Below are 25,079 nucleotides of genomic sequence, written 5' to 3' on the forward strand. Positions count from 1 at the left end.
TGCAACAGGAGCTGGAGCTTGGCCCCTTCATTCAGTTCTAGGCTCAAACTCCTGCTCTTATTGTCTTGCTGTGGCTCTGTGCGACAGCGTGGGGACAACAGGGCTCACTGCTTATTCTCTGACACTGCTGTGCTGGGCTTGGCATGGAGAGACTCAATGTGCTAAAGCAAAAAGTTCACTCTCTCCCAATGGCAGAAATGTCTGTTTCCTAAGCTGGACTTCTAAAACAGCCAAGGTGAAGAGAGATGTGGAATGGCACCGGGCCACAGTTCAGAGAACAAAGCTGGAGCTGGCCAAGTGTTGCCTGTAACAGAATGCAGAATGGGTTGAAAGGTGTCAAACTTTTAAAATTCTTTCTTTCTCTTTCTCTCTCTGCATAAATATGCATACAAGCATGCATATATATTTTTATATATGTCCATATGTGTGTTTGTGCATATTAAAATGAGGCCTGAACAAGCCTACAGTGAAAAACTGTGATGAATTTATTCTGGCTTTGTCATTGTCTCTCTTAAGCAAAGCACAAAGTTAGGTAAAAGGAAATACTCCCTCTTAAAATGAAAACTTCCCTCCTGCAAAAGCACTTTATGGGACCATGCTGTTTGTTTGCCCATCTTTTTGCTAGTTCTTCACAAACAACTCTGGAGCAAACTGGCAATTTTCAGACAAATTTTAAGTCCAAAAGATCTATTTCTGTAACTTTCATGAGAATCAATATCTGCATGAAGACAGACCCAATAAAAAATGTGTAACTGTAAACAAGTTGTGGCAATTTTCCCCCACATTCCAGCCAAATTACTAGGAAATAGAGGAAACAGCCCCAAGCACAAATGTGAAGGAAATGAAGTTATACCAGTCCTGCTACTGATACTACAAATCATCTAGTCTTAAAAAATAATAATAAATAAATTAAGAATATTTTTACAAAATCATAGACATAATATGTATTAACAAGAAGCAAAAGGCTGAAATTTGCTAGGCATGACTTTGGATAAAGACTTTAAACATGCCTTGATCTATTTATTTCCTATATTCAAACAGTGATATCACTGGATATGAGAAAATGTAGTTTCTAAAACTTTCTACAAAAGGAAACCAGAACTTATTAAATTAACAAAGTTCAAATTAAAGACTTGTATTTATGAAGGCATGGTACAAGGATAATTAAAATTTCCAGAGAGAAATTAAGTGGAACCAATTTTATTAAGAAGCATCATGTTTTTTAGAATTGAGATGAGAATTCTGTTGCCAGCAAAAAGAAAAAAAAAAAAAAAAAGAAAAGAAAAAAAAGAGAAAATATTGTGATTTTGACATCAGTCTTTTAAGACATGACTCCAAGCTGATGCCTCACTTCTAAATGACTCCAGAGTAGTTAAATCTCTTTGTTAAAAGCATTCTGGTAAATGGTTACACACAGACCCTCACTGAAAAGGCCACAGCAGAATCTGTGATAGCTTCAGAGTATGTAAAAATCATCTGTTCCTAAACATGTTCTTCCAAAAAATAGTGGTTTATAAAGAACTGCTCAGGCAGATCAGGAGAAACAATATAAGCAGCAAATGCCTGAAACCAACTCTTTTAGACAACAGTTAAACACTTTTAAACTGCAAGATACACTGACTATAAACTGCCCTTTTCTCATATTCTAATATGATATTAGCAGATTTAATCTAAGTGTAGTTATAAAACCTTAATAATTCTATTAAAAATATATTTCAAAAAGGTGATTTTGAATGCAGCAAAAGGTGGACTATTGAATTTCAGACATGCTAATAAGCCAGGCTTTTTATAAACACAAAGTTTTGTGTTTCTCTAGTGAGCTCATGCCCAGCTCTGTGAGCTTCAGTGAGCTGCACAAGGATTGCAAACTCTGAATTTCAAGGTCTGAAGCTCCCCTGTTCCAGTCCTAACACTGGTGTTCAAGTAGTAGGCAGGTATTACAGAACACCAGAGAAAACAGAGAAGAAAGCTGCCCCTTCAAAGCCCCATCAGAAGCTGTAGCTTTCTATGCAATCCATATAAAGGGCTTTGTTTTTAATTTGTTTTTAATTTTTCAGTTCTTCTGTATCAGTTGGTCTGTCTTTATCTAGTATCTTGCAACATTTGTTCTGCTGCAAGGGAAGTTTTAGTTGTGCAAGAAAAGGTTTCCACATTAACAGGACCTTTTCTCTTGTCATGATACCAGCCTAACACAATTATTTTAACAGTTTACCAAATTTTAACTCTTGCTCTGATGCTCTACAACAAAACTGTAAATTCTTGAAAAAAAATGCTTATGGTGGAATCTTCAAGTTTTGAAAGCATGTATGGTAGGAATATTGGAAAACCCTTAACTGTATAAACAGAACCACACAGCACAGTGACAAAAATTGATTAAAACTCTCCGAAATAAAGAGGGCTTGCACAGTGACAGATTGAGAGCATACAGCAATTATCTCACTTCATGATAAGCAAATTGGTAGAAGACTCAAAACTGCAAAGGCTACTGAACATCTGCTGTGCATTCTCTCATGGGTTAAGGCAATTTTTAACTTTCAGGCTGTGGCCTCTAAGAATAAGCAACAAGTGGCAAACTTCCCAGGACAACTGGTACTGGATGGATGGATGGATATATGCATTACAAGTCACTTCAAGGCAGGACAACACCCACACAACACCACCATCAACTTCACAGTGGCAAAACAAATCAAGCAGGAGATCAGAAAAGAAGTAGAAGGGTGGAAAAGTGAGTGCCAAGCAAGCTGCTCAGTAACAAGGAAAACAAAGAGCTCAGTTTAGTATTCTTATTTATGCTTTCACATGTGCACTATGGGAGCTCTATCTTAACTCAAAATAAATGTTTAACTTCAAATACTTATGTCCTTGGTTTGGGAGGCAGACTCCCTTGCATTGATGCAGCACTTGTAGTTGGTTTGGGGTTTTTTATGCTTTTTCACCTGAGGCAAACAGATAAATATTTCATCACTTTATGTACTATCAAGGGCCTTTTCATGCTACTAATAATGAAGCAACACGTTGCTAGCAAGAACAAACAACTGATTAGTTGTGAAATAGTCCCACTGATACTGAAACTATCTGGAAATTTAGAAAAAGGAAACTGTTGTCTGGTGAATCCCTGAATGTTGTTGTGTCTACTTTTATATCTGTGCATTCTGGACGGAGAGTAAAATAAATGAGAAACTACTTAAGATTTACAGCTTTACTTGCTTTTTAAGGTCACACTCCCTTAGTGAGTAATTGTTCATCCCGGCACTTGCTGCCACTGAAAGAGTTGATAGCAACTATAATGCTAAGTCAGTAGTGATAGAGATGTATGTCCCCAACTCCCAACAACTTACAGCTGAGGGAGAACAATGTCTCGTGCATCTTTCAATTTTCTCTTACATTTTTAAGCTGGCAAATGCGTTCTGAAGGAAAGTCACCTTCACACACACACAGGTATTGCCACAGTTATACCCATAATTAATGCCCATTTTCACAATCAAACTAATTTTTATCAGTATTTTTTTATTTTTGATATGTCAGATGGCATTGATGCAAAGAAAAAAAATTGTTTTGTGATGGCTTTTCCAATCTGCATCATCACTTTTATTCCAAGCTATCAATTAACATCATGCCTAATTTGTCACAATTTAAAATGAAGCATGTAGCAATGTTTAGAGGCAGAGTCATGACATTTGTGTTTGGCTGAGGCAGTGGTCACTAGCTGTCTCAATTTATCACTTTTAATTTAAACTCCCATGCCAGTGATTTTAATTCTTAAAGCTATGACTGGCATTTATGGATTTCAAAATCAAAGGGAAAATAAGCTCCAGTTAGGAATTCAACCACTCAGTTCAATGAAAACTTGTTTTATAACTGAGAGTGCTCCACTGAAATCCCATCTGCCTGACAGAAGGAATTTAATGTTTCAAACAGTTCCTTTCCCACTTTAAACTGAGAGTAACTTTTTATTGCAGCACTAAGCCGCTACTTGCTGGACAGATGCAGACTATTGATGTGCTCTCAGGAAATCTTGTGAAGCAAGTAAAGGTGAGTGCATCAACCTAAAGAACCATGCACTAATAACCAAATGTCGATCCCTGAACTGTCTTGATTGTTGTTGCTGTTTTCTTTTTAGACAACTATTTCACTGCTGGAAGGTAGCAGCAAAAACTTAAGAGAAATTCCTAAATGGAAGAACACGCATTATATGAATTTATTGTGAAAATCAAGGTCAGTTAAATTTCTGAACCACTTACAAGTTGAATAGTCTGGATTATTTGGTCCAATATCTCACAATTAGCAGGTAATTTGAATTAAAAAAGTTAAATCGATAGGTACATATTTTTAAATTTTATTACTTGCTAAAATATGTACAAAATAAAGACTGAATAGAGACATCCACATGTCTGTGTATAGTGGTGTCATAAAAATACTCACCCACTCATGTCAGAAAAATAGAGAGTGAAGGAGAGAAACAGAAGTCCACATATTCCACACTACTCTATATTACACAATAAGAAACAATCTCATTCTATGGAAACCGGGAAGTAATTGAAAAATGTTAAAATAGACTTCATTTGGATATTTGGACAGAATGCTTTGTTTCTTCTTCTGTTTTTTAGGTTTGTTTCCTTGACCACAGTTTTCCATCCAGAAAGAGATGCTACAATTTTTTTAGTAATTCATAATCTTTTGGTGAATCATTTTTTTGTTTTAAGATCATGAGTGTCCCCAAACACGGAAGATTCTTCCATATTTTAGCTGTGAAATAGCCAAAAATGATTTGAGGGCAATTCTCTCTCTCATAAGTCTCTCTGTAAATCCTTGAATTTACAGGATTATCTACCCCCACTCTACAACTCTGAGCTGGTTCCCTTCCTAATTTATCATCCAGTAAAGCAGCCAAAATGAGCCTGCTGCACTTTGTAATAAAATGTCCCATACAGGAAAAAAGCTTCAAGAGAAAAAACCTGCATGGAAAAGCAGTCACCAGAAGTAAAATAATCTCTTGTATTAAAATCTGGAGAATTCATATGACTGCAGAGAAATTCATTATATTCTTGTTTCCTGTTACAAATGCTGTAGTTTTTACAAGGACTATCATATATTGCTGTAACTCAGAATAATGGAATCTTTTCATACTTTAAAGTCTGAAGAGTATGCTGTAATAACATTTACCCTTATTAAGTCTTTTTATCTTTAATTATTGCAACGGTATCTAAAAACCCCCAGTAGATAAGCAGGACTTTCTAAGTAGAAAGAACAAAAAAACCCCCAAAAATTTCCACAGAAAATATGAAAATATTTCCACAAAATTATATATTTTTAATAGCAAACAGAAAGATGTTAACATATTAGCCTGTATTTAGTTTTAGTTAGACTAGTGAATCAGTGAAAAACTATTTTTTCACACTATTTATACATATATTGAAAGACTTTTTTTATAATATCGGGATGCACATAGAAACAAAACTACATATAGTATTATGCTTTTTTACCCTTCAAATATATTTAATTATAGAAAAAAATTACAGACTGATATTTTAATTAATCTTCCATCAACTGAGACTAATAGCGACTTGCTCATAAAAAATGACATATATTCCACTCACTCCAATTTTTTGGAAGATGCTAGCATTATTCTCTCTGAAACTGCCTTAGAAAGCTACATTTTTCATGCCTGACAATACAACCATCATCTTAAAAGGAAAACAGATTTTATTCACAGTGCTGCTTAAAAGAGCACAGCTTCATTATGTTTATGAGAATGTAAGGATCATCTAGGAAGTTTATCCAGAATGCTACTATAGATATGGAAGACCAGTATCTGCATGGATTTCTCATGCAGCAGCCTTTTAGAATTGTTCATCACCCAGAATTGTGGCTGTAACATCCCTGATGTTTAGCTAGGCATGTCAGGCCCTCTTTACAAACCAGCTGTGCTACAGATCAGTGGTTAACAGAAAATGAAGAATTATAAAAGGAGATCATGAAGTAAATGTGATATTAGATAAGGTGCTCAACAGCTAAATCCATAAAACCCCCCGCAGCTTGGCCCCAGTCCTGCAGAGAAGTGCACTGAGACACTTTGGAATGGGATGGAAAAACCTTACAGTTCATGGTAATGCCTTAGTGGTGTGTTCGGGGCAGGGCTGGAGGTGTTGGGACCCAACTTCCTTTCACACCAGCTCCTATGGGTTGCACCATGAGAAACTGTTCACAGGGCAATTGAGCTTCAAAAATCTCACAAACATTCTTTTGTTTAGCTGAGATGAATCAATCCTTCAGTATTAGTGCGCTCTTGCATGCAGCAAAGGTTTCCATTGCCACTGGCACCACTGAACCTGACTGTTCCAGGAAAAGGTCAGGGAGACGAATGCAGATAAAACCCTGCTCTTCTGCGAGACAGAATTTCCCAGCACAAAAATAATACACATCAGGGAACTATGCTAATACAACTCTGCAGTCACATACATTCTCCAAAAAGGTACAGATTTTCATCTTTCATGCTCTCAACTTGCTTCTTTGACCAAAAAAAAATTCACTTCCAATTACAAGCAAGGGTATTTAAAGCTAAATACTGTCAAACACCACATAAGAAAAATGTGATTTTCTCTATTTCCTTTCCCTGAAGATTTCCTATTCTAGTCAGAGTTACATTATTTATAAACTGAAATAAATACTTTCCGTAAATTTGCATAGAGGGTTGCTGAAATATCAGTTAAAATATTTTTCCCTTTTAGAATAAATCATATCTATGAATGAGATATCAAAAATTCATCTCATGTCTAGTTAGTAAATGATATTTCTAGCTTGACAGAAAAACGTATGAATTGAGGGAAAAGACAAACTCATATTTTCTCTATTGTTGATAGACTGCAGCTCATCATCCTTGAACTGAATTTCCTCAATCCCAATACTCCCTTACCCTACCCTGTAAATTTGGTTTTTTCAATCCTCATTGATCTTGAATTACAGGCTAAAAGAAAGAAGTGTTAGAAAATTTTAGGAGAACAATCTAATTTTAAATAATGGAGCTTGGAGTTTAACATTATGTATATAAGAACCAGTTACTGGAATTAGACAATTTGTTTCCCAGATAAATTTGAGCTAATATAATATAATGATAATTCATTTCTAAACTGTAAAATTCGGTATTGGAAACTGGATGAACAACTTGTCAGTAGTTTACAGGAACATAAAACAGCTGTTTGCCATGTATAAGAAGTTAGAATTTATAAATCATCTAGAACACGCTCATTAATCTCTGAACACTTCGAAACAATTACAGATCAAGCTCATGATTTAGAAGCTGTTGCATGCATTATTTAAAATAATATGGAAAATAAAAGTTTAAAAATACAACTTCATATTCAGACAGGATTAGCACAAAGACAAATCTTGCAAATGTAAATTAATTCAAAGAATGGGACTTAATTAACATTGCAGCAATTTATAAGGTTTGCCATTAACTTCAGCAGAAAAGTTGTGACTAATTATCCAGGTACTGTGGATGAAGGCAAAAGAACTAAGCAAGAGTAGAGGAGACAAGAGGAGTGTTCAGGAAACATGAGTAGAGCTGGGACTACCATGCATTTTTATCCAGTGGGACATCTGTAACTGACTGGTAGTGAAACAGCTTTGGGACATTAAATCTGATTTTGCAATTAGAGATTCCTTGTAAATATTTGCTTTAAAACCTCAGTTTTAAAATGCTGGGTGGTTTAATGTAAAAGATGACATTGTTATTTCAAGGAAGAAATACAGTGATGAAATTAGTCCAATTTCCTGAATACATGTGTTTTTAAAAATTATTAAATTTTTTAGGGTTTTTTTTTTCACATCACAAATGATTTTATTACCGTGGCTCGCTCTTTCACTCAGATTTGCCATGGGAATGGTACTGTGTGTCATGTTTGTTCTCCTTTTGGCTATCCTGACTCTACATGTAGACAGCAAAATAAAACACTTGTATGTGATGCAATGTATGCCACTTTAGCAAGTGAAAACAACAAAACCAGAATAGTCTGAACAGCCAGTCCTTCACAGAATTAGTTGCACTTTGCACCAGGTCAAGAAGCATGAAAAAGATTTTCAATGGTTTTATTGAAAAAGTCCACTTTAGAACCTCTAGCCATGTCTTGAATATCTGATAATATCCCTGCTTAAGTGAAGGTTTTAAGAGAAGCCTTAAGAGAAACAAAAAAAAATATGCATATTAAATATGCAAAAATCAGTTCTCACTGGAAACCAAAGATTGCATGCTAGATGGAAATAAGATTTAGCAGATTATGAGTGTGGCTTTTTTCTCCCTTCTCTTGCTCCTGGCTAACCAATGCACCCCTAATCTTGACACTTCTTGCATCTCTCTGCCAGATGAGGATTCAGACTCAAATATGATTTAAATCTCTCTTCAGCCAGATGTTTTTAAATACAACACGTATTTCTAAATAAAATATTAAGTATGCATACCCTGGCTAACTATAAACTTTTCAGAGGAGCAATCTTTATTATTCATTCATAGGAGCACAGCAGAAATTTTACCACAGTAGGAAAACATTTAAATATGTAACACAGATATGCAGATAGCAAACAGATGTCTCGCATTGTTAGTCTGGGCAGAAAAAGGTAAAAGCATGTTATTAGAAATATCTGGAAGCTAACAGAGCTGTAAAATAAACTTCTCAAGCTTAGGCAACTGTGTAAATTTGAGTCTGCTCTCATTCCAAAGTGCACAATTTAATGCCATTATTGTATATAAATTAAAACTATTTCCAAAATGTGAGCCTAAGGCAAACGCATATGAAAGAGTCAAGAGTTGTTGAGTAAATGCAATGAAGAAACTACTTTTAAGAAGAAAATGAATCAGGCAAACTGCTAACAACATTATTGCTTTAAAGACCCAAAGCATTATCAGAATTGGTTTGTGATTTCCCTTGTCCTTCGTTTTGAACACACTGCCCAAAGATTTATGTGAAAGTCATGACACGTACAAACGCAATTTGTGTCAGATTGACCATTAATGTCTTCCTTTACTACACTTGAGCAAAATCACTCCTTTTACCAAGAATGCAACAGAAATCTTCATTTCACATATTGGAAACACCAGTTTCCTTTGGTTTCTTGTTGCTGTTGTTTTTTCTAGTTTGCTTGGTTGGTTTTGTCTTTTTTAATGAAATATCTTTCAGAAATTTTTAGGTAACCTTTGAAAACAGAAGGTTCTTGATGTAGCTCTGAAGATTTCCCCGAGTTGGTCAATTAACACTTGTTGCAGAAGTTTCTTATTCACCAGTTTATATCTGAAATATCTTGTTCCCTACCCTGACTGGAATACTCAATAGCGATTCTTCCCACTATATATCATTCACTGTGAGAGGTTCCAGATAATTGAAATGTGCTTAATTATCCTAACATGGTTCTTAGATGAGTTTGGAGATAGCACCAATGAGCTTATTTGACATTCTAGTTAAAATCACCACAGTCAATAAATACACATCTCATTCTTAGGGATTTTAATCACGTGCTGAATGCCCTTCACAGATACTGACTACAATAGGAACAAACAAAATCGAGGCATATTTCTTATCTCGGTGCTATGTGCCTGCCAATTTCTTTGTAATGACTATTTTACATATTTCTCCAAGACACCCCTTTCACAAATTGAAATAAACTATTATTATTAAATATAAAATTGTTGCAGCACTTGGGCATTGCAATTTAGTGCCTTCAACTTAAATCAGAAATTTACTGAAAATGCATGTCATGGACAAACTGCTAATGGTTATAAATAATGGTTTACTCTACAAAGAAAGAAACTATTATAGAAGCTGAAAGACAACACTGGTAAGTAAATTGTGGGGAAAAAAAATACAGTATTGATTAACCTTTCCCGTTCTCATTCAAACTCTAATTTAATTTTGTTCTCCTCATATTGTACAAGTTAGAGGAACATATCTTAAAAGATATGCATTGGCTGACTCATAGCTAATTCTGGTGTATGGGAAATGAAAGTAAATGCAACCAGGTTGATTTTTGCTGCCTTAAAAAATGACTGGCCATCCATATTTTCCAGCAGAAAAAGAACATATCTGTTAAAAAATTTATAAGCATAAAAAAAATTTCAAGAAATAAATCAAGATTGTTTCAAAAGCCACTTTTCTCCCATGAATACTGTAATCAGGCATATGTGCAAAGAAACATCAGCTGCAAGCATTGTAACTGTACAGAGGTGACCAGCAGATGAAAATCTGTGATTACTAACTATGTTGCACAAAGACCTTGACTCCAAACTCTTAATTCTGGCAGACCTGAGCAAGTCTGAGAACTGAGATGCAGAATTTCAGCCTTGTGGTTTTCTTTCCAATTGAAAATTCTTAATTTATATACACACTGATATAAATATGTATACTCACATCATTAAACACACTGAATATTCATTGCATAATGCTGAATTCCTTTCAAAAATGTATTGTGTAAATGTATTGTTCAGAAGTGACTTAAAATAGAGAGCATGCATCTTGAGCTTTCTTAAAACTGTGATTTTTACTATCTACACATCACATTCAGTATAGATATTTACAGACCGTCCCTAGGCAGTTACCAACAAGTTGATATTGCTCTTCAAATTTTTCATGAAAATAGCATCAGCAGTGCTGATAACAGCGCAGTGTTTGGTGGAACTATCAATGCAGCTGCAGATACCCAGTAATCAAATGCCATAGATTTCTTATTTATTGTCATCTATGAAAATTTCTTTCTTCCATGTGGCCTTGAGCTCTGGAAATGTCTGATGGAAAGTTTGGTTACTGCTTCATAACTGTCTTTTATGTGACCTGCTAGTCCAATAATCAGCCATTAGAAAGTGCTGCTCCTTTAGATAGATTAGCTATTAACATAAACAATTTGGAAGATGGTTCAAAGGGCTTCATCATGTCATTATCAAAAGAGAAGCCTTCTTGACTTTAAAGGTACAGAGGACAATCTTGTCTAGAGATCTGAGACTCGGGGGAAAAAAAGGAAACTTGACTTTTGATTAGGGTGAAAGTTGGATGCTATTGTGGGAATCAATTTAGGATGAGTGAACAGGGAACTCCCCTGCCACCCCAGTGAGGATCCTGAAACTCTGCTGTCACCAGCCAGAAGGATTAATCCTAATAAACTGTCCTGGTAGTGTTACTGAGACACAGAATGACAGTCAGATGAGGCTCTTAACCACTTACACCATCTCCACAGTGATTATACTACTATATGCCATTAATTCATGGTGATACAGCCATGTTTATTCCTGGAAGAGACACTGAAATCCTTCCATGTATTCCTCAATTCCCACAGCAGTGAGTAATAAGAGGTTGCTCTTTCTACAGACTATCTCCACGGAACTACAAATATGTCTGAGAAGCCACATGTACTAGAAATTGGCCTTATTCAGAAAAAAGAATCAGATAAAGGCAAGCACTTTCAAACACTGGCAAGATTTTACCATCAGATTAGGAAACATCACTTAGGATTTTACCATCAGATTAGAAAACATGACCTAGGATGTATCTGCCACTGGCTCACGTAAAATAAGATGTATTAGACAACAGAATCCTGACAGATTTTCACTTTCAGACTGAAACTCTCAGCTGTCAACACTAGACAGACACTGAAAAATGAGCCAGGTGTTTAATACGGGCGGGTAGGGTGTGTGCCCTCAGAGTGAAACCTCTTGCACCTCAGATTCTGCCAGCTGGTAGCAGGTCTTTGATGTCACAGAGACCAGAGTCACCCACAGACTGCAGGACTGAGAAAGGACAAGCCTTTCCAGGATGAAGTGGCAGAAGGAGAACTCCTCCATTGTAAACTTTCCACCGCTTGGGATATGTGTCATACTCCCACTCCTTGTGTAATGTTAAAACCCTCTCTGTTCTAAAGGAATAGAACATATGAATGCACACTGAGTGAATGCATACATGGACTGTTATTTGAAAACAGGAACTACTGTTTTAAGTTCTGTTTTGCTTAATTATTCATTATTTACTACTTTAATTATGCATGAAAAACCTCAAGTACTTCTGAATTTTCTTTAGGCAATGCAGACACTGTGGCATGCTAGGAAAGTTATATAGTGAGATGTCTCTTCCTTCCATTAGTCATAAGAGAAGCATAAATTACAATTCAGCATATAATTCTCTGCTTCTTCACACAAAGATTTAAAGTCGACTGAGCACAATTACTTTGTACTCAGCATATTTACTGCTGTATAAAACTTTCTCTATCCCATAAAGAAAAGGCATCCAGGCACTTTTCTGAACAACAGCATTGTAGAACATTGTTTGATGAGGCTTTTTGTGAAAACATGTTTTATCTTTCAGTTGTTTACAAATCACTTTAGCTGTGATTTGAGAAAGTACTTAATATGTGCTATGTTCCTCCTTGAGCAGGAACTTTGCTTAAGTGCTTTTCTGAGCAGAATCGTGTTTATCTATCCATTTATCTGAGTTTAAAGTAGGGATTATTCTGGTATCTCAAAACATTTTGAAACAAAGCTACTCAAGAGTAGCATACAGATCACTTCCCTCAGCTCTCCATCTGCAACACTTGTGGTTTTTAACACACCCTGCCCCATCCTGCTTTGCTACACTGGCTGGACAAGACACAGCACATGCTGTGATTGTACAGGACTATAAATAAATAGATTTTCTTTGCTAACCGGTCAACAGGCAGGCTGACTGGTCAGCCAGCTGGTGTTTTTAATACAGAAAGCAAACCTCACATAGTTCCACTCTGCTTTTCAACTTGCAGAGCTAACCAAGGGCTTGGTGATTCTAAGGAGTCATTCTTCAGAACTCTGTTGAATCCTTTTCACTGTTATCAAACTTGTGTTGGCTGAGGGGTTTCTTTATGGTGCCCGACAAAGTGACCACAGAAATTTTGTTTCCTTATGAAGCTGAGGGGAAAAAACCAAGCCTACGGATGTCAAATTGTATCAAATTAAAGGAAAAGGTAACAACATTACCAAGTGAATTTTACAAGACTTACTGATATTAAATAGTAATTATTTGTAGTATTTGGTCAGGTCTGGTAATGCTTTAGACATCAAATTACAGAGAATTTTGAGGGATGCAGTTTGCAAAGCCTTTTTAAACTGTTACTTTCCTTTAGACTGCTCCTTGTCGCTGTTAAAGCTGAGTACTGCACTTAGTCATGTTGGTACCTGTGACTGCACGAGGAGGCAGTTAAGATTTTAATATTAGTTGTGGTAGGGCTCTGTGCATAAAGATGAGTTTTAATCACTTTTGAATTAGTTCACTTCTCCTGTCAGTAAATATTCCCCCTCTTTGGTGCTCTCAGACTACCCACTTCACTAATGTGGCAGAATACAATTCTTCAGTTGCCGTGGATGCCCACAGAACTCTTCACCGGATTACTTTATTCAGCAAAATGCCGACAGCAACATTCTTCTCCAAAAAGAGAGAAAACCCCCTGAAGAACAAGCTAATAATTTTTCATGTTTAATGATGAATCTCTTGATTTCACACAAACCATCCAAAAGGAAAGTCCACTAGAGGGAAGTAAATCCAATATGCTCAAAGAAAATAAAATGCCAGCTGCTTTAAATTATTGTAGCTAAGAGAATGGTCTGGATTTGCAACAGCTGAAGGTTTTGGTCTATATTCCTAACAAAGATAAGACAACTGAATATAACAATCTATATCTTTATAAAGAGGCCTTGCACTTCATGCAATATACATACCAAAACCATTAAAACAGTGTGTAGGAAAAGACTGCATATAAAAAGGTAGTATGAACATGGGATAAATATGTTGTGCAAGTATAATTTATTATACATCTATATCTTTCACATTACACACACATCAAATGCAAAAAATTTCATTTAAACCAGTATGTTTGGACTTCTGGTAAAGCAGTCATTGAAAAAAATTATATACTTTTGATTTGTTGGCATGTCATATGTTTAATCTTGGATCTTTGTTTTCTATGAATATGCGCACAAACCTGCAGCATCATGCAATAACTACTGTCCATTTCATCAGAATTAAGATTATAAAGAAAGACTGCAACAGTGAGTTTATAATAAAATCTCTGCACTGTTCCAAAGTTTTAATTCTACAGCTTACTTTTCTGAGGTTGGATACCCTAGCTTTTTCCATATCCGTTCTTATTTATGACTAAAAGTAACTCACAAAAAATGTTTATTGCTCTCTCAATACTTTCTATCAACAAAAAACTCCATGAATTTTCTTCCACGCTTCATACAACAGTGTATTTTTTTTTTCTTGTCCTTTTAAATATATAGTCACCATGCTTACCATTTTATACAACTACACAGTCTGTAAGCCTACAGAAATGGTTTTATCTTTATAACTACATTTTATAGATGACTTCATTTCATTTATTACAGTGCTTTCTCCTGCAAAGCTGTCTCTTTATATCTAGATAAACTGACAGATATTCTGAAAATCTGGTCTTAAATTCTCTGAAGCACTTCCACTAGCATTTTTAGTAATGTAAGAATTATTAAAGGGAATGCAAACAGTCTAGAGTTTACTGTCAGTGTGTCAAAAATTATCAAAACATTGGTCTTTTCCCTGTTTTGAGTAAACTGCAGTGAAAATCTATATCCTTAAACCAGGGACAGACAACAACAAAAGACATTATTTTTTATAAGCCTACCACTTAAATACACATCACAAGCTGTGTTCACACAGCTGTTATCCACTTCAAAAATGAACTGTATTTCAGGTGATCCCCACCTGGGCGAGCTTGCATTTAATACCATGGAGCAACACATCTAAAAGGAAGTTTACATAAGGCAACTTTCTGGCACCTCACTTTTCCCCTTTAGTGAGAAAGGAAAAGGGAGATGCAGGTTTCCAACATGATACATTGCCTCAGTGCTTCAGGCAGTTCTCAGTGCAAGGCCTATATATCATTAGGCATCTTATATAATTAGCTCTTCTGTTACCATCATGGACAGTGAGTGAGTGGGTTTTGTGCTTCTCCCAATCCATTTTCATGAATATTATTAGTATTACCATCTCTGTCATTATCATCATCATCACCATCACAGCAAGCTGTTAATTTTTGTATGCCCAAAGGCAAACAAGTCATTACTTACTCATCAACAAAACTACTTGTCCCAGATACACAGGTAAGCAGATTTTTGCTAGGCTGTTCAGTGAAAGAACCCAGGGCCTCCCTACAAGTGGAACATAACAGGATCCTCCTGAACATTAGCACTTTTACTAAGCAGAAACAGATTATCAAATGTGTTCTACTCAAAACAGTAGTTCTTCCAGCTCAGTTCCTGTTCTGCATTAAACACTTCAGCTGCAGTTGCAATGTCACTGCACAGCAGGTGAAAAACATTTCTAGAACAAATGTCAGCAAGGGATGATTTTGAAATAACCTTCTTTTCTACAGTTACACAAGCCAGAAGAGAGCAGTGCTATATGGATTGCATCGCTGGTAACCTATGATGCTGTTTCCTGGCACAGTAAGTATTTCTAAAGAAGAAAAAGTTGCAGAAATAAACAAAAAATAGAGAGCTCTTTTAGTTTCCCACATTTCTCACAAAGATTCACCTTGGACATGAATTCAAACTGAAATGGGGGCAAGAAAAAACTCAAAACAATAGTGCAAAGTTTACAATTACAGGAATAAAAAAGAATCTATTAGGATAGCTCACCTGAGGAAAGGGCTCATACAGATGCTGAAGTATCTTACAGTGAGGCAGTATTGTATTAATGCTATGAAACACAGATACTAAAGAAAGTGAGTTCACTTTCACTCTGCCTTTGAATTGTGTAATGGATAACCTGTGGTGTTCTACTCTTGCAAAACTGAAATTGCAAAAGCACCAGGCAGACTCCAGTCCTGATGAACCACTGACACAGCTGGTCTCAGATGGCAAAACCTTGCACTTAATTTTAAACAGAAAGGTATGGGTGTGTGCCCTGTGTAATGGGGTCAAGGGCCAACTGCCAAAAGCATTTAATGCCCTCATCAGCAGAAGATGAAAGTCCTCTGGAAAGCACTTAAAAACATTTAGCAATCTGCAAAACACCCTAACTGGCTGACCCAGACTTCCAGGAAACAAAGGATCCCCAGAGTGAGTGCACAGATGACAGGGAGACACAGAGACAGACACGCAGTGCTGGCACTTACCGTCCTGGTCTGTGGTGACTGTGATAGCTGTGAACTGCTTGGGGGAGAAGCTCAGCTCTGACACCCCGTTGGTGGCCTCTATCTCAAAGGTGTAGTTGACGTGCGACACGAAGTCGAGCACCGTCACAGAGGAGTTGATGAGCCCCGTGTGCCTGGGGATGAAGCGGATGCCTCCCCCACAGATCTCGCACTGGCTGGCGTCCGACCCGCACTTCTTACAGATGACGCTGTAGGTGAGGTCCTTTCTTCCTCCAGTGTCACTCGGGGGGCTCCACTCCAGCATCAGAGCTGTTTCATTGATGTTAAAAACCACATTCCTCGGGGCAGAAGGTGGCCCTGCAGAGAAGGAGGGGAAAGCCTGTTAAGCCACTGGTATGTACTCTGGAGAAAAAAATTGCCTTAAGGCAATTATTTGCAACTAGAAGACACAAGAGTTATGTTTCAATAACAGACTCAATGTAAAAATTAAAAGTTGTCTAAATACAATCCTTGAAAAAATGCAGGAACATTGGCGACATCATAAGAAGCTGAATAACCTAAATAACTTAGAATTAATTCGGAAAGAATTTAAGGCAACACAAAAATGACCTGATAACACAAATTTTCAATAAATGGCTCTTGGTGCTGTGGGATACTGGAGCAGAGCTCAAACCACAAAGTTTATATCCTTATTTTATGTCTAGTAATGTAGGCTTTCCTGAGACTTAAAATCTTTGACGTTCTATAAGAGACAAATTAATTAATAAATAAATAACAGCTTTGGAATAACAACAAGAGCTAACATTTTTTGTATTAGTTCTGCAGTGCCAGATATTTCTTTCTCTCCTTCACTGCTTATCGCCAGGGATTTCTTTGCTGCTGTTCATTAACAGGGTTAGGTGGCAACAGGCCAAGACTATTAGGCACAAGAGACAGTTTACAAGTTTTCCTTCTTTCCCCCCTGGCATCTCATCAGCATCAGGATAACAGTGAAGACATCACCTTTGCAACTTAAAGGTCTAAAAGGATGACAACGAAGCAGGAGAAAAAGTCCTTCTTCAAGGCTGTGAGGAGGAATGCAAAGACAGTTGCAGCAGGCAGAGTGTGGGGAAGCTCTCACCCAACAAGCAGGTGGTAGAGCTGTCTGTGCACTGCCAGATGAACCACAAGTGACCCCTTTCCAATTTCCCACTCATCGCACAACAGTCAAGGAAAGCCCAACAAGTTTTAAGCTGTTTGCTGACTTACTGTGTAGGATCACATGAAGATCACCTGAGGCTTGACATATACATATAAATATATAGAGTGATCTAGTGATCGTCTCCCTGTACTGAGCACTGGTGAGGCACCTTGAGTCCTATGCCCAGTTCTGGGCCCCTCACTTAAAGAAAGGCATTGAGGGGCTGGAGTGTGCCCAGAGAAGGGCAACAAAGCTGAGGAAGAGTCTGGAGCACAAGTCTGATGAGGAGTGGCTGAGGGAGCTGTGGGTGCTTAGCCTGGAGAGAAGGAGGCTCGGGGGGACCTTATCACTCTTCACAACTCCCTGAAAGGAGGGTGCAGCCAGGTGGGGGTCAGGCTCTTCTCCCAGGGAACAAGGGATGGACCAAGGGGAAACGGCCTCAAGCTGTGGCAGAGGAGGTTCAAGTTGGATATCAAGAATTTCTTCACAGAAAGGGTGGCCAGGCATTGGAATTTACTGTCCTCAGGGGTGGTGAAATCAAATTCCCTGGAGGTGTTCAAGAAACAATGGGATGGGGCACTTATTGCTGTGGTCTGGTTTACAAGGTGGTGATTGGTCAAAGGTTGGAGTGTGTGATCTTGGAGGTGTTTCCAGCATTGATGGTTCTATAATTCTATGATTCCATATCACATTCCACCCTTTAATGGAAGAACTTTACCACCTAATTATTTTTTAGATAGGAATTAATGAAGGGGTGAAAGAAAGGTAGAAATTGTTACAGGATATCTGAATAATCTTATCTCAATTTCTTGTTACATTATTCTTCTTCCACTTAACATGTTTCAACCAAACGCTTACAGATGTATGGTTCTCAAAACCAATTTGGACATAATCCCAAAATAAAAATTATGATAAGAAACACAGACTTGGAAAAATGAGAGGCCTCATACGCCAGATGTTGATATATGTGAGATGACTGTGGTAAACTCAACTGCTGACCTCTGGGTTTTTTGGGCTGAGTGAGTTGAATAAGCATTATATTCTCAGCTCTCAATAAAATCACAGGGCTTCACCAATGGTTAGCAGAACTTGGAAAACTTTCAACTTGCTTTGCAGTTTTTGATGATTTATACAACCTGCCAATAGGACTTAAGAACAAACTTTTGATTGAGACACTTGTCGAACTTTGAGTGAGCCTTTCCTTACTTCAGAGTTTCTTAAGCAGACTGAAAGGCTACAAGGAACATTTACAAACGACACCAACTAACTTTTACACAGAGTGTAACATTCATAATTTTTAAGTGACGCCCTTTATTTACCTATGTGGCCTAAGTGTGGGTATAAAAGCTGGAATGCTTGCAAATAAAAAAGTTGGTATGGTGTGGGAGTGATAATGTGAACTAATAAATATTAAGCTTTTCTGTGAGCTGTAGTTCAGTTGCTTTTTCATTTCTGGTCTTTAGTTGTAACTTTTAATAACTGAGATTATGTTTTCATTATAATTAATTTTGCCCTTAAGTAAATGATGAGTTATCTGCTGAATTTCAAGCACTTGATAATTAAAATATATGGAAGCGTTACACTGCTTTGCAATTTTAGTGGATAAGTGTAAAATCTTTTGAATGGATGAGCATTTATTAATATATGTATCTATCCAGAGTTCACAGTTAATAGATCACCTAACTTCCCACAAAATCACTGTGAGGATGATGGTTCTAGCTACTCTGGAAAACAGTCCTGAGGTCAGAATAAGCTAAAACCAGCACACACTACTTCAGCTTCAGTTCTTATTATTTATGTTCAGAGGACAGGAATAATTATGTTTCCTCTAAAGCCATGCTGTGAAAATGAAATAATGACTGGGTCTTAACAAATTCCCACTGTTAAAACCATGGAGGAGTTTTAGGAATATGGAGGATGAGCCGTAATCGCACATCCATATGTGCATAACTTTAAGTGGATCAATAATCCTCTTGAAATAATTGGTAATAGTCATGCACTTAAAACTAAGCATCTGTGTAATTGCTTGAAAGATTGGAGTCAATGTTTTAAAACTGTCTTAAATTTAATCTTACATAAACTATAGATATTATGACAATGTGTCACCACAGCTCACGCTTTTTTTGTACTGTTTCATCAATTTTGGCAGGCCAAAACAGGATTTTTATGAATCTGGGCAGTAGGAGAGTTTTGTCTGGCTTTGTGGATTTTAATTTTCGATCAGATTTTCCTTGTGCTATATTAAATGGCATCTACAGAAGAACCAATACAGTAAATAAAATACTCTTTTAAAAATACATATTTTTCACTTGTACTAGAGAGTGAAGGTTCTTATAGTCATGATTTGGGACTTAATCCTCAATTGTAAGAGAAAACATGTATTACTGTGCATTCACATTTCAATGAAAAGGAAAACATTATCAATTATGTTAGAGGTGTCTTAAAGTATACGACTGTCCTCTTGAAAATGCAGGAAAAACCCTCAAACACACTTCATGCTCAAGGCCCCTCATGCCAATTTGCATGAGGATTAAATAGCTTTTTAATTGCTGTTAAATTATGCCAGTTAAACTGTGATTTCATGCAAATATTAAGCTGTAATGACATGCAGTGAATCATTTACTAAGATTTAGAACTTGGAACAAAGAGAGACAATTAATTGTAATCCTTAGATTCAGCTAAATTATGTGTCACTGGGCTTTTATGAACGTGGCCTGATTGCTTTCTTATCATTTATATATTATACAAAGATTATTGGAAAAACCTGGCAGCAATAATCCTTCTGCAGACATTTGTATGCTCTTGGGGTTTTCCTTATATTGATTTTTAAGGAAAACAAGTATAATGGTGAAAATAAGGGATCCTTTCCTCATGACAAAATTCATGACGTCAAATTTTATGCAAAAGAATAAAATACAGTTCAGATGGATGAGCAGTACAAAAACATGCAGCTCTTCTGCTGAGATGGAACTCAGCCAGAGCGTGAGTAATGTCTTTTGCTTCATTTAAAAATTACAATGAGGAAGTATTGTGACACTTTCCGCAGAGGAAACTGGCATGGATGTCTCATGGTGAAGCAGGTTTGCTCTGAAAGCAACAGGGCAGTCTGTGCCTCATGTAGTGCTTTGCACCTCATCTTGTTTTATGTATTCTCTTCCTCTGTGAAGGCAAAGTGCATTTTCCTGTGTATGGAAGGAAGAGGAACAAACCCAGCAGTGCAGAAGTCTGGTGAGGACGATGCAGTATTTCACACACTAGAAAGTGAAGACTGTCTGGAAAAAAACCTGTTGCTTTTCAAGTGTCCATTATACACTACTGGACTCTTGGAATTTTGTGTCATTTGACTACTGAAGTTGCAACAGAAGGGCAAAGATTAACCACCACCTTAGGATAGTCAGAATCAGCATCTGGCTGTGCCCCTTGAGTTCGTAATTGCTTTTTGATAACATATATGTGGCATAGATAAATAGTGTCACTTCATGTCACTACATTTTCCCCTTTTCACTTACTCTTTTTCTTTGAGGCAGGCAGGAAGATTAGAAGTCAGTGACTGCAAACCAATACCCCAAGTCTGAGCATAGGGATAAACTGCAAACAAGTGTATAAAAAAAAAAAAAAAAAAAAAAAAATATATATACATGTCTGTTTATACATAAATAACAATAGAGGCAGTAAAGACTTCAAGTGTGTTGCCTGATTTTGCTGCTGAAATACGCTGTTGCCTCTTAAAAATAGAGGATACACTTTGTGGCACAGGTTACTAAACAGAGCACAAGTTTGTCAGGTTCAAATTGTTTAAGCATAACATTAAAAGAGAGATATTCAGACTCAGACAGCTCAGACAACCAATATAAGCCTGCCTGACCTTGAAAGATGGATCAATCCATCCAATTACTTTATAGTGGGAAATGTTAGACTTTATGTACAGAGTAATCAGACAGGGGATTAGATATGATGCTCTTTGTTGCTCACTCTCTATGCAGGGAGATCAGTGATAGAGTACTTGCATATGGCACAGAAATACAATAAGGAGGAAGAGTAGCAGTAAGATTGATAAGCAGTGCACGTCAAATGAAAAGAGCCGAGGAGAAGGAGATTAACAATATATTCTAATGTAATTTTCATTCCTCTTATTGAAATTAGATTTCTATTATGGTGTTCCACAAAGTGAACACTCTCCTTTAATGAAATGCAGCTACATAAAGTAAAGATGGGAGCTGTACAATTTTGCAAAAGCACACAGCACTTTCACAAAATTAACTGAAGTGGATTTGAAGCTCATCTTGAAAGAAGTGGATGCCTATCTTTTATCAAGGTGGGTTTTTTTTTCCATAATGTTGCATCTGCAAGTTTCCCAGTACTGAGGAAGAGCTCTGGAGTGAGGAATACTGTCTAACCCCATAATGCCTAACCCTATACAGGCATAAAAAGAGAGAACACAATATCTAGCTATCTTAGGCAAATTAACTTGCAGGATCTGGGGAAGCAAATAAAATGGGCATCAATAAAGTCAGTCAAAATGTTTGAACATGACATTTGTAAGGGGAACCCAGTATTCATTCTGTGTTTCATTTAAGAATAATTCTCATTTCAAAAATCCCAAGAAAAATTTCTATTTCTTATGTCACGTCTCATATGTCAAGATACAAATTTGAAAATAAACATCGAAAATGCAGATCTTCCCCAAAGGTGGTTATGTAAAAATGGCATTTCATTTCTGCACAGCATTTTCTGTCTATTTTTCTGTCTATTTCCTCATTTTCTTAAAACTTTTCAACTCCTTTTATTATAGTAAAGCATGACAGTCTGGAAGGAACAGTCTAAATTCCACTCATATCTCTATCTTTGTTTATTAAATTTAAATTAGCCACATCTGCGCAGATTCACCAAAAGCAGTGAGGTTGTATTTATGACAGAAACATAATTTTAATAACTCAGAGACTAATTTGAAGGCAGTGGGGCTAAAGATATCACTTAGGGAATAATTTGGCCTGAAGACTCTTCATTACTGCTGATGTGCAAGATAAGAACACAGGCTGCCTGTCAAGAGCTTCAGTGTCATTTGCAGAGCTGACGATTAGTGAAATAATCATCATTGTAGGTGTAAGGTGAACACATCTGCTGTGACAATCAATGAAGTCCTGATACCTTGCAGCCTAGGCTGAATGGAAGACAATGCATGGTGGCACTAAACCAAGAAACAAGAATGTGCTTCACTGTCTCCTTTATTTCTTCTTTCTCCCAAGTTGAGGTGAGATGACGCACTGATACCCTGTTGTGGTTGGTTTTTTTCCTGCCTCGACTCACTCAGTTACTTTGGCTGACATCCTCAGCAGGAATGTGGAGGTCTGGCACCACGTTTTTCCTGACAGTTTTCAGCCAAAACAGCTCTCTGCACTCAGATTTGTTGAGAAAGCAGCAGAGTGTTGAAGTAACTGCACTCTGATGCCATAGGGCTCTCATGCTCCTCCCTACCTTATCAACATATCAGGGTATCAGGGCTTAAAATTGTGCCCTGAAAGATAATTATGGACTCCATATAAAATTCCATGTATGGGTAATTTTTTCAAAGAACTCTCTCTCAGCAACAAAAAAATCAATGACTTGTAAGTAATACGGAGCTGCATCTGCATAATGTATGAGTGAAACCTTCTTCCTAAGCAAGAAAGTGTCAAGAATGCTTGGGATGTGCTGGTTCTTGGAGTAAGTTCTTGGAGCCTTTGCTTGAGGCATTGATTTGAGTGGAATTATTTGTAATCACTATTTTCCTGTGGGAAGCCTGAAAGGACGCTGTTTATTCCCTCATATACTTTGTGCACAATGCCAGGCCTGTGTGCCTTGCTCCAGAGTGAGCTGGGACAGGGGGGATATTCTCTGAACCCTGAGCTGCTGAGGTATCCAGAGGTTGGGACTCACCTTCCCCTCTGAAAACCCTCTGGTTAGATTAGACAATTTTCTGCCTTTGGGTCTGAGGGGTCCCACTTTTAGTGACCATCACACTCATGTAGCGGATGGACAATGTCTTCTTCTATGTAATGACCTCAGTGCCTATGACTTTGTAAATCAACTTCAAATTATCAGGTATATTCCAAATTTTCCCAATCTAGTGTCATTGGAAAAACCAGCATGAGCAGAGGAAGTAGCTCAATACAGTCAGCTCACTTATTTTTATGTGATGCTGCATAAAACATCCCAAAACATGGGTATGCACTGATAGTTATTGCAACAGCACCTTGGTTTTAAGGTTTTATCTCCTAAAGTCTTTAAGAAACTTTACTTAATATTTAATCTGTTAAAATACTGCATGAATTTAACATATTAGTGTTTTTAGAATTCTCTTAACTGTGGCACAAAAAGTACTAAGATTAAATTTTCTACCAAAAGAATTAACAAAGTGTTATACTGAAAAACTGGGTGTCTTAGATGATTTTGCAAAGTCTTTAATCACCTTTCATAAATAAGTGATTTTAATAGCCTACTAAGATATAATATTTCACCCACAGATTTTTAAATACTGCTGTTTGTTCCTAGTTTTGAGATTAAACAGATATAGTTGTTTTACAATCAATAAATTAATTCCAGTGAGTAATAAACCTGAATGAAAATCTATAAGAAATATTTCATTAAGTGGTAAGAAAGCATATGCTATATATTCCTAGACATAAGCCCACTGATCAAAGTAATAAAAATCTCTTCTCAGAATTTCTACCCCCATATTGCTGGACATCAGGTTTGCCTTAAGGATAAATTTAAGTTAGTCAAAAATCACAAAATTATGTATTCTAAAATTCATCCAAAAAACCTAAGGAATTTTCATTATCACTGTCACATAAGAGGGAATAACTCTGTTAAAAGAAGGTGATGATGCAAGAGGTTTTAATTATATCTCCTTCTGATTGGATGCATATTTTCTCCTTTATGATTTTCTTGTCTTTTTTGAACATTTAGTTTTTATTTGGTTGTGTGTGGATTATATTTGTTTTCTACTTTTCATTTAAATCTGAGGAGAGAGCAGAGCATATGATATCAGTTTTTTTCTTTACATAACTCCAGCTTTTTGAAATTTTTTGCACTAGCATATTTTCAAGGATATAAGATATATATTATTGGTAGTGAAAACACATTGTTACCCATATGACAGTGATTACTCTCCTCCTACTATATCTCAGAATTACAAGATAAAAAGTCACCAAACTAAGAAACATAGGTATGTTTAGGGTTACCTAGACTAGACAGAAATACGCTGTTTGAATTTTGATTTTGAAAATCTCTTTCGGTTAAGTTAAATGGAATTATTCACAAAATGTACAAAATCATAGGTTTTTTTTTTAAACACAAAACCAAATAAATTAGGCAACAGAATTGCAGACACTGGTAATGATCAGACTTACGGGTACATGCCATAGTTGGTGGGTCCTTCTCAGCTCTGAAATAACCCTTCTCACACTGACAGACAGAAGTTGCTTCTATGTGAGTCAAACTGTGTGGAGGGCACTTGGAGCACTTCACATTTCCAGCAAATGCTTTATAGAATCCAGGCCTGCAAGCTGCAAAATAAGAAGGTAAGTTTCATTAACAGAAGAAAATTTTGGTCATAAGCAAAATCTGTTCCAAGCAGTTACAAGGGTGCCTATTTTATTTCCAATCTAGGTGTTTTGATGATAAAATTCTTGACAGTTTTTATTTTGGTATATGAACTTAAAAAAATCTGAAAAGCTGTTCTTGGTATATAATGGGGAATTGTTATGAGAGAGAACTTCCCAAT

General features: G+C 36.7%; 1 protein-coding gene across 1 annotated transcript in view; it reads right to left on the bottom strand.

The window, feature by feature from the left end:
• Positions 1–25,079, bottom strand: part of LOC121669321 (ephrin type-A receptor 6-like) — a 258,545-nt gene that overhangs the window by 52,029 nt on the left and 181,437 nt on the right. Inside the window, exons 4-5 of the mRNA XM_042038090.1 lie at positions 24,706–24,861; positions 16,156–16,491 (exon numbers count right to left, since the gene is read on the bottom strand). Of these exons, the coding sequence (XP_041894024.1) occupies positions 16,156–16,491; positions 24,706–24,861 (492 nt within the window). The remainder of the gene's footprint in view (positions 1–16,155; positions 16,492–24,705; positions 24,862–25,079) is intronic.

Source organism: Corvus kubaryi, unplaced genomic scaffold, assembly GCF_017639235.1.
Source record: "Corvus kubaryi isolate FWS band 111438036 unplaced genomic scaffold, C.kubaryi_AGA036_p1.0 37391, whole genome shotgun sequence".
NCBI classification, from domain to species: Eukaryota; Metazoa; Chordata; class Aves; order Passeriformes; family Corvidae; genus Corvus; species Corvus kubaryi.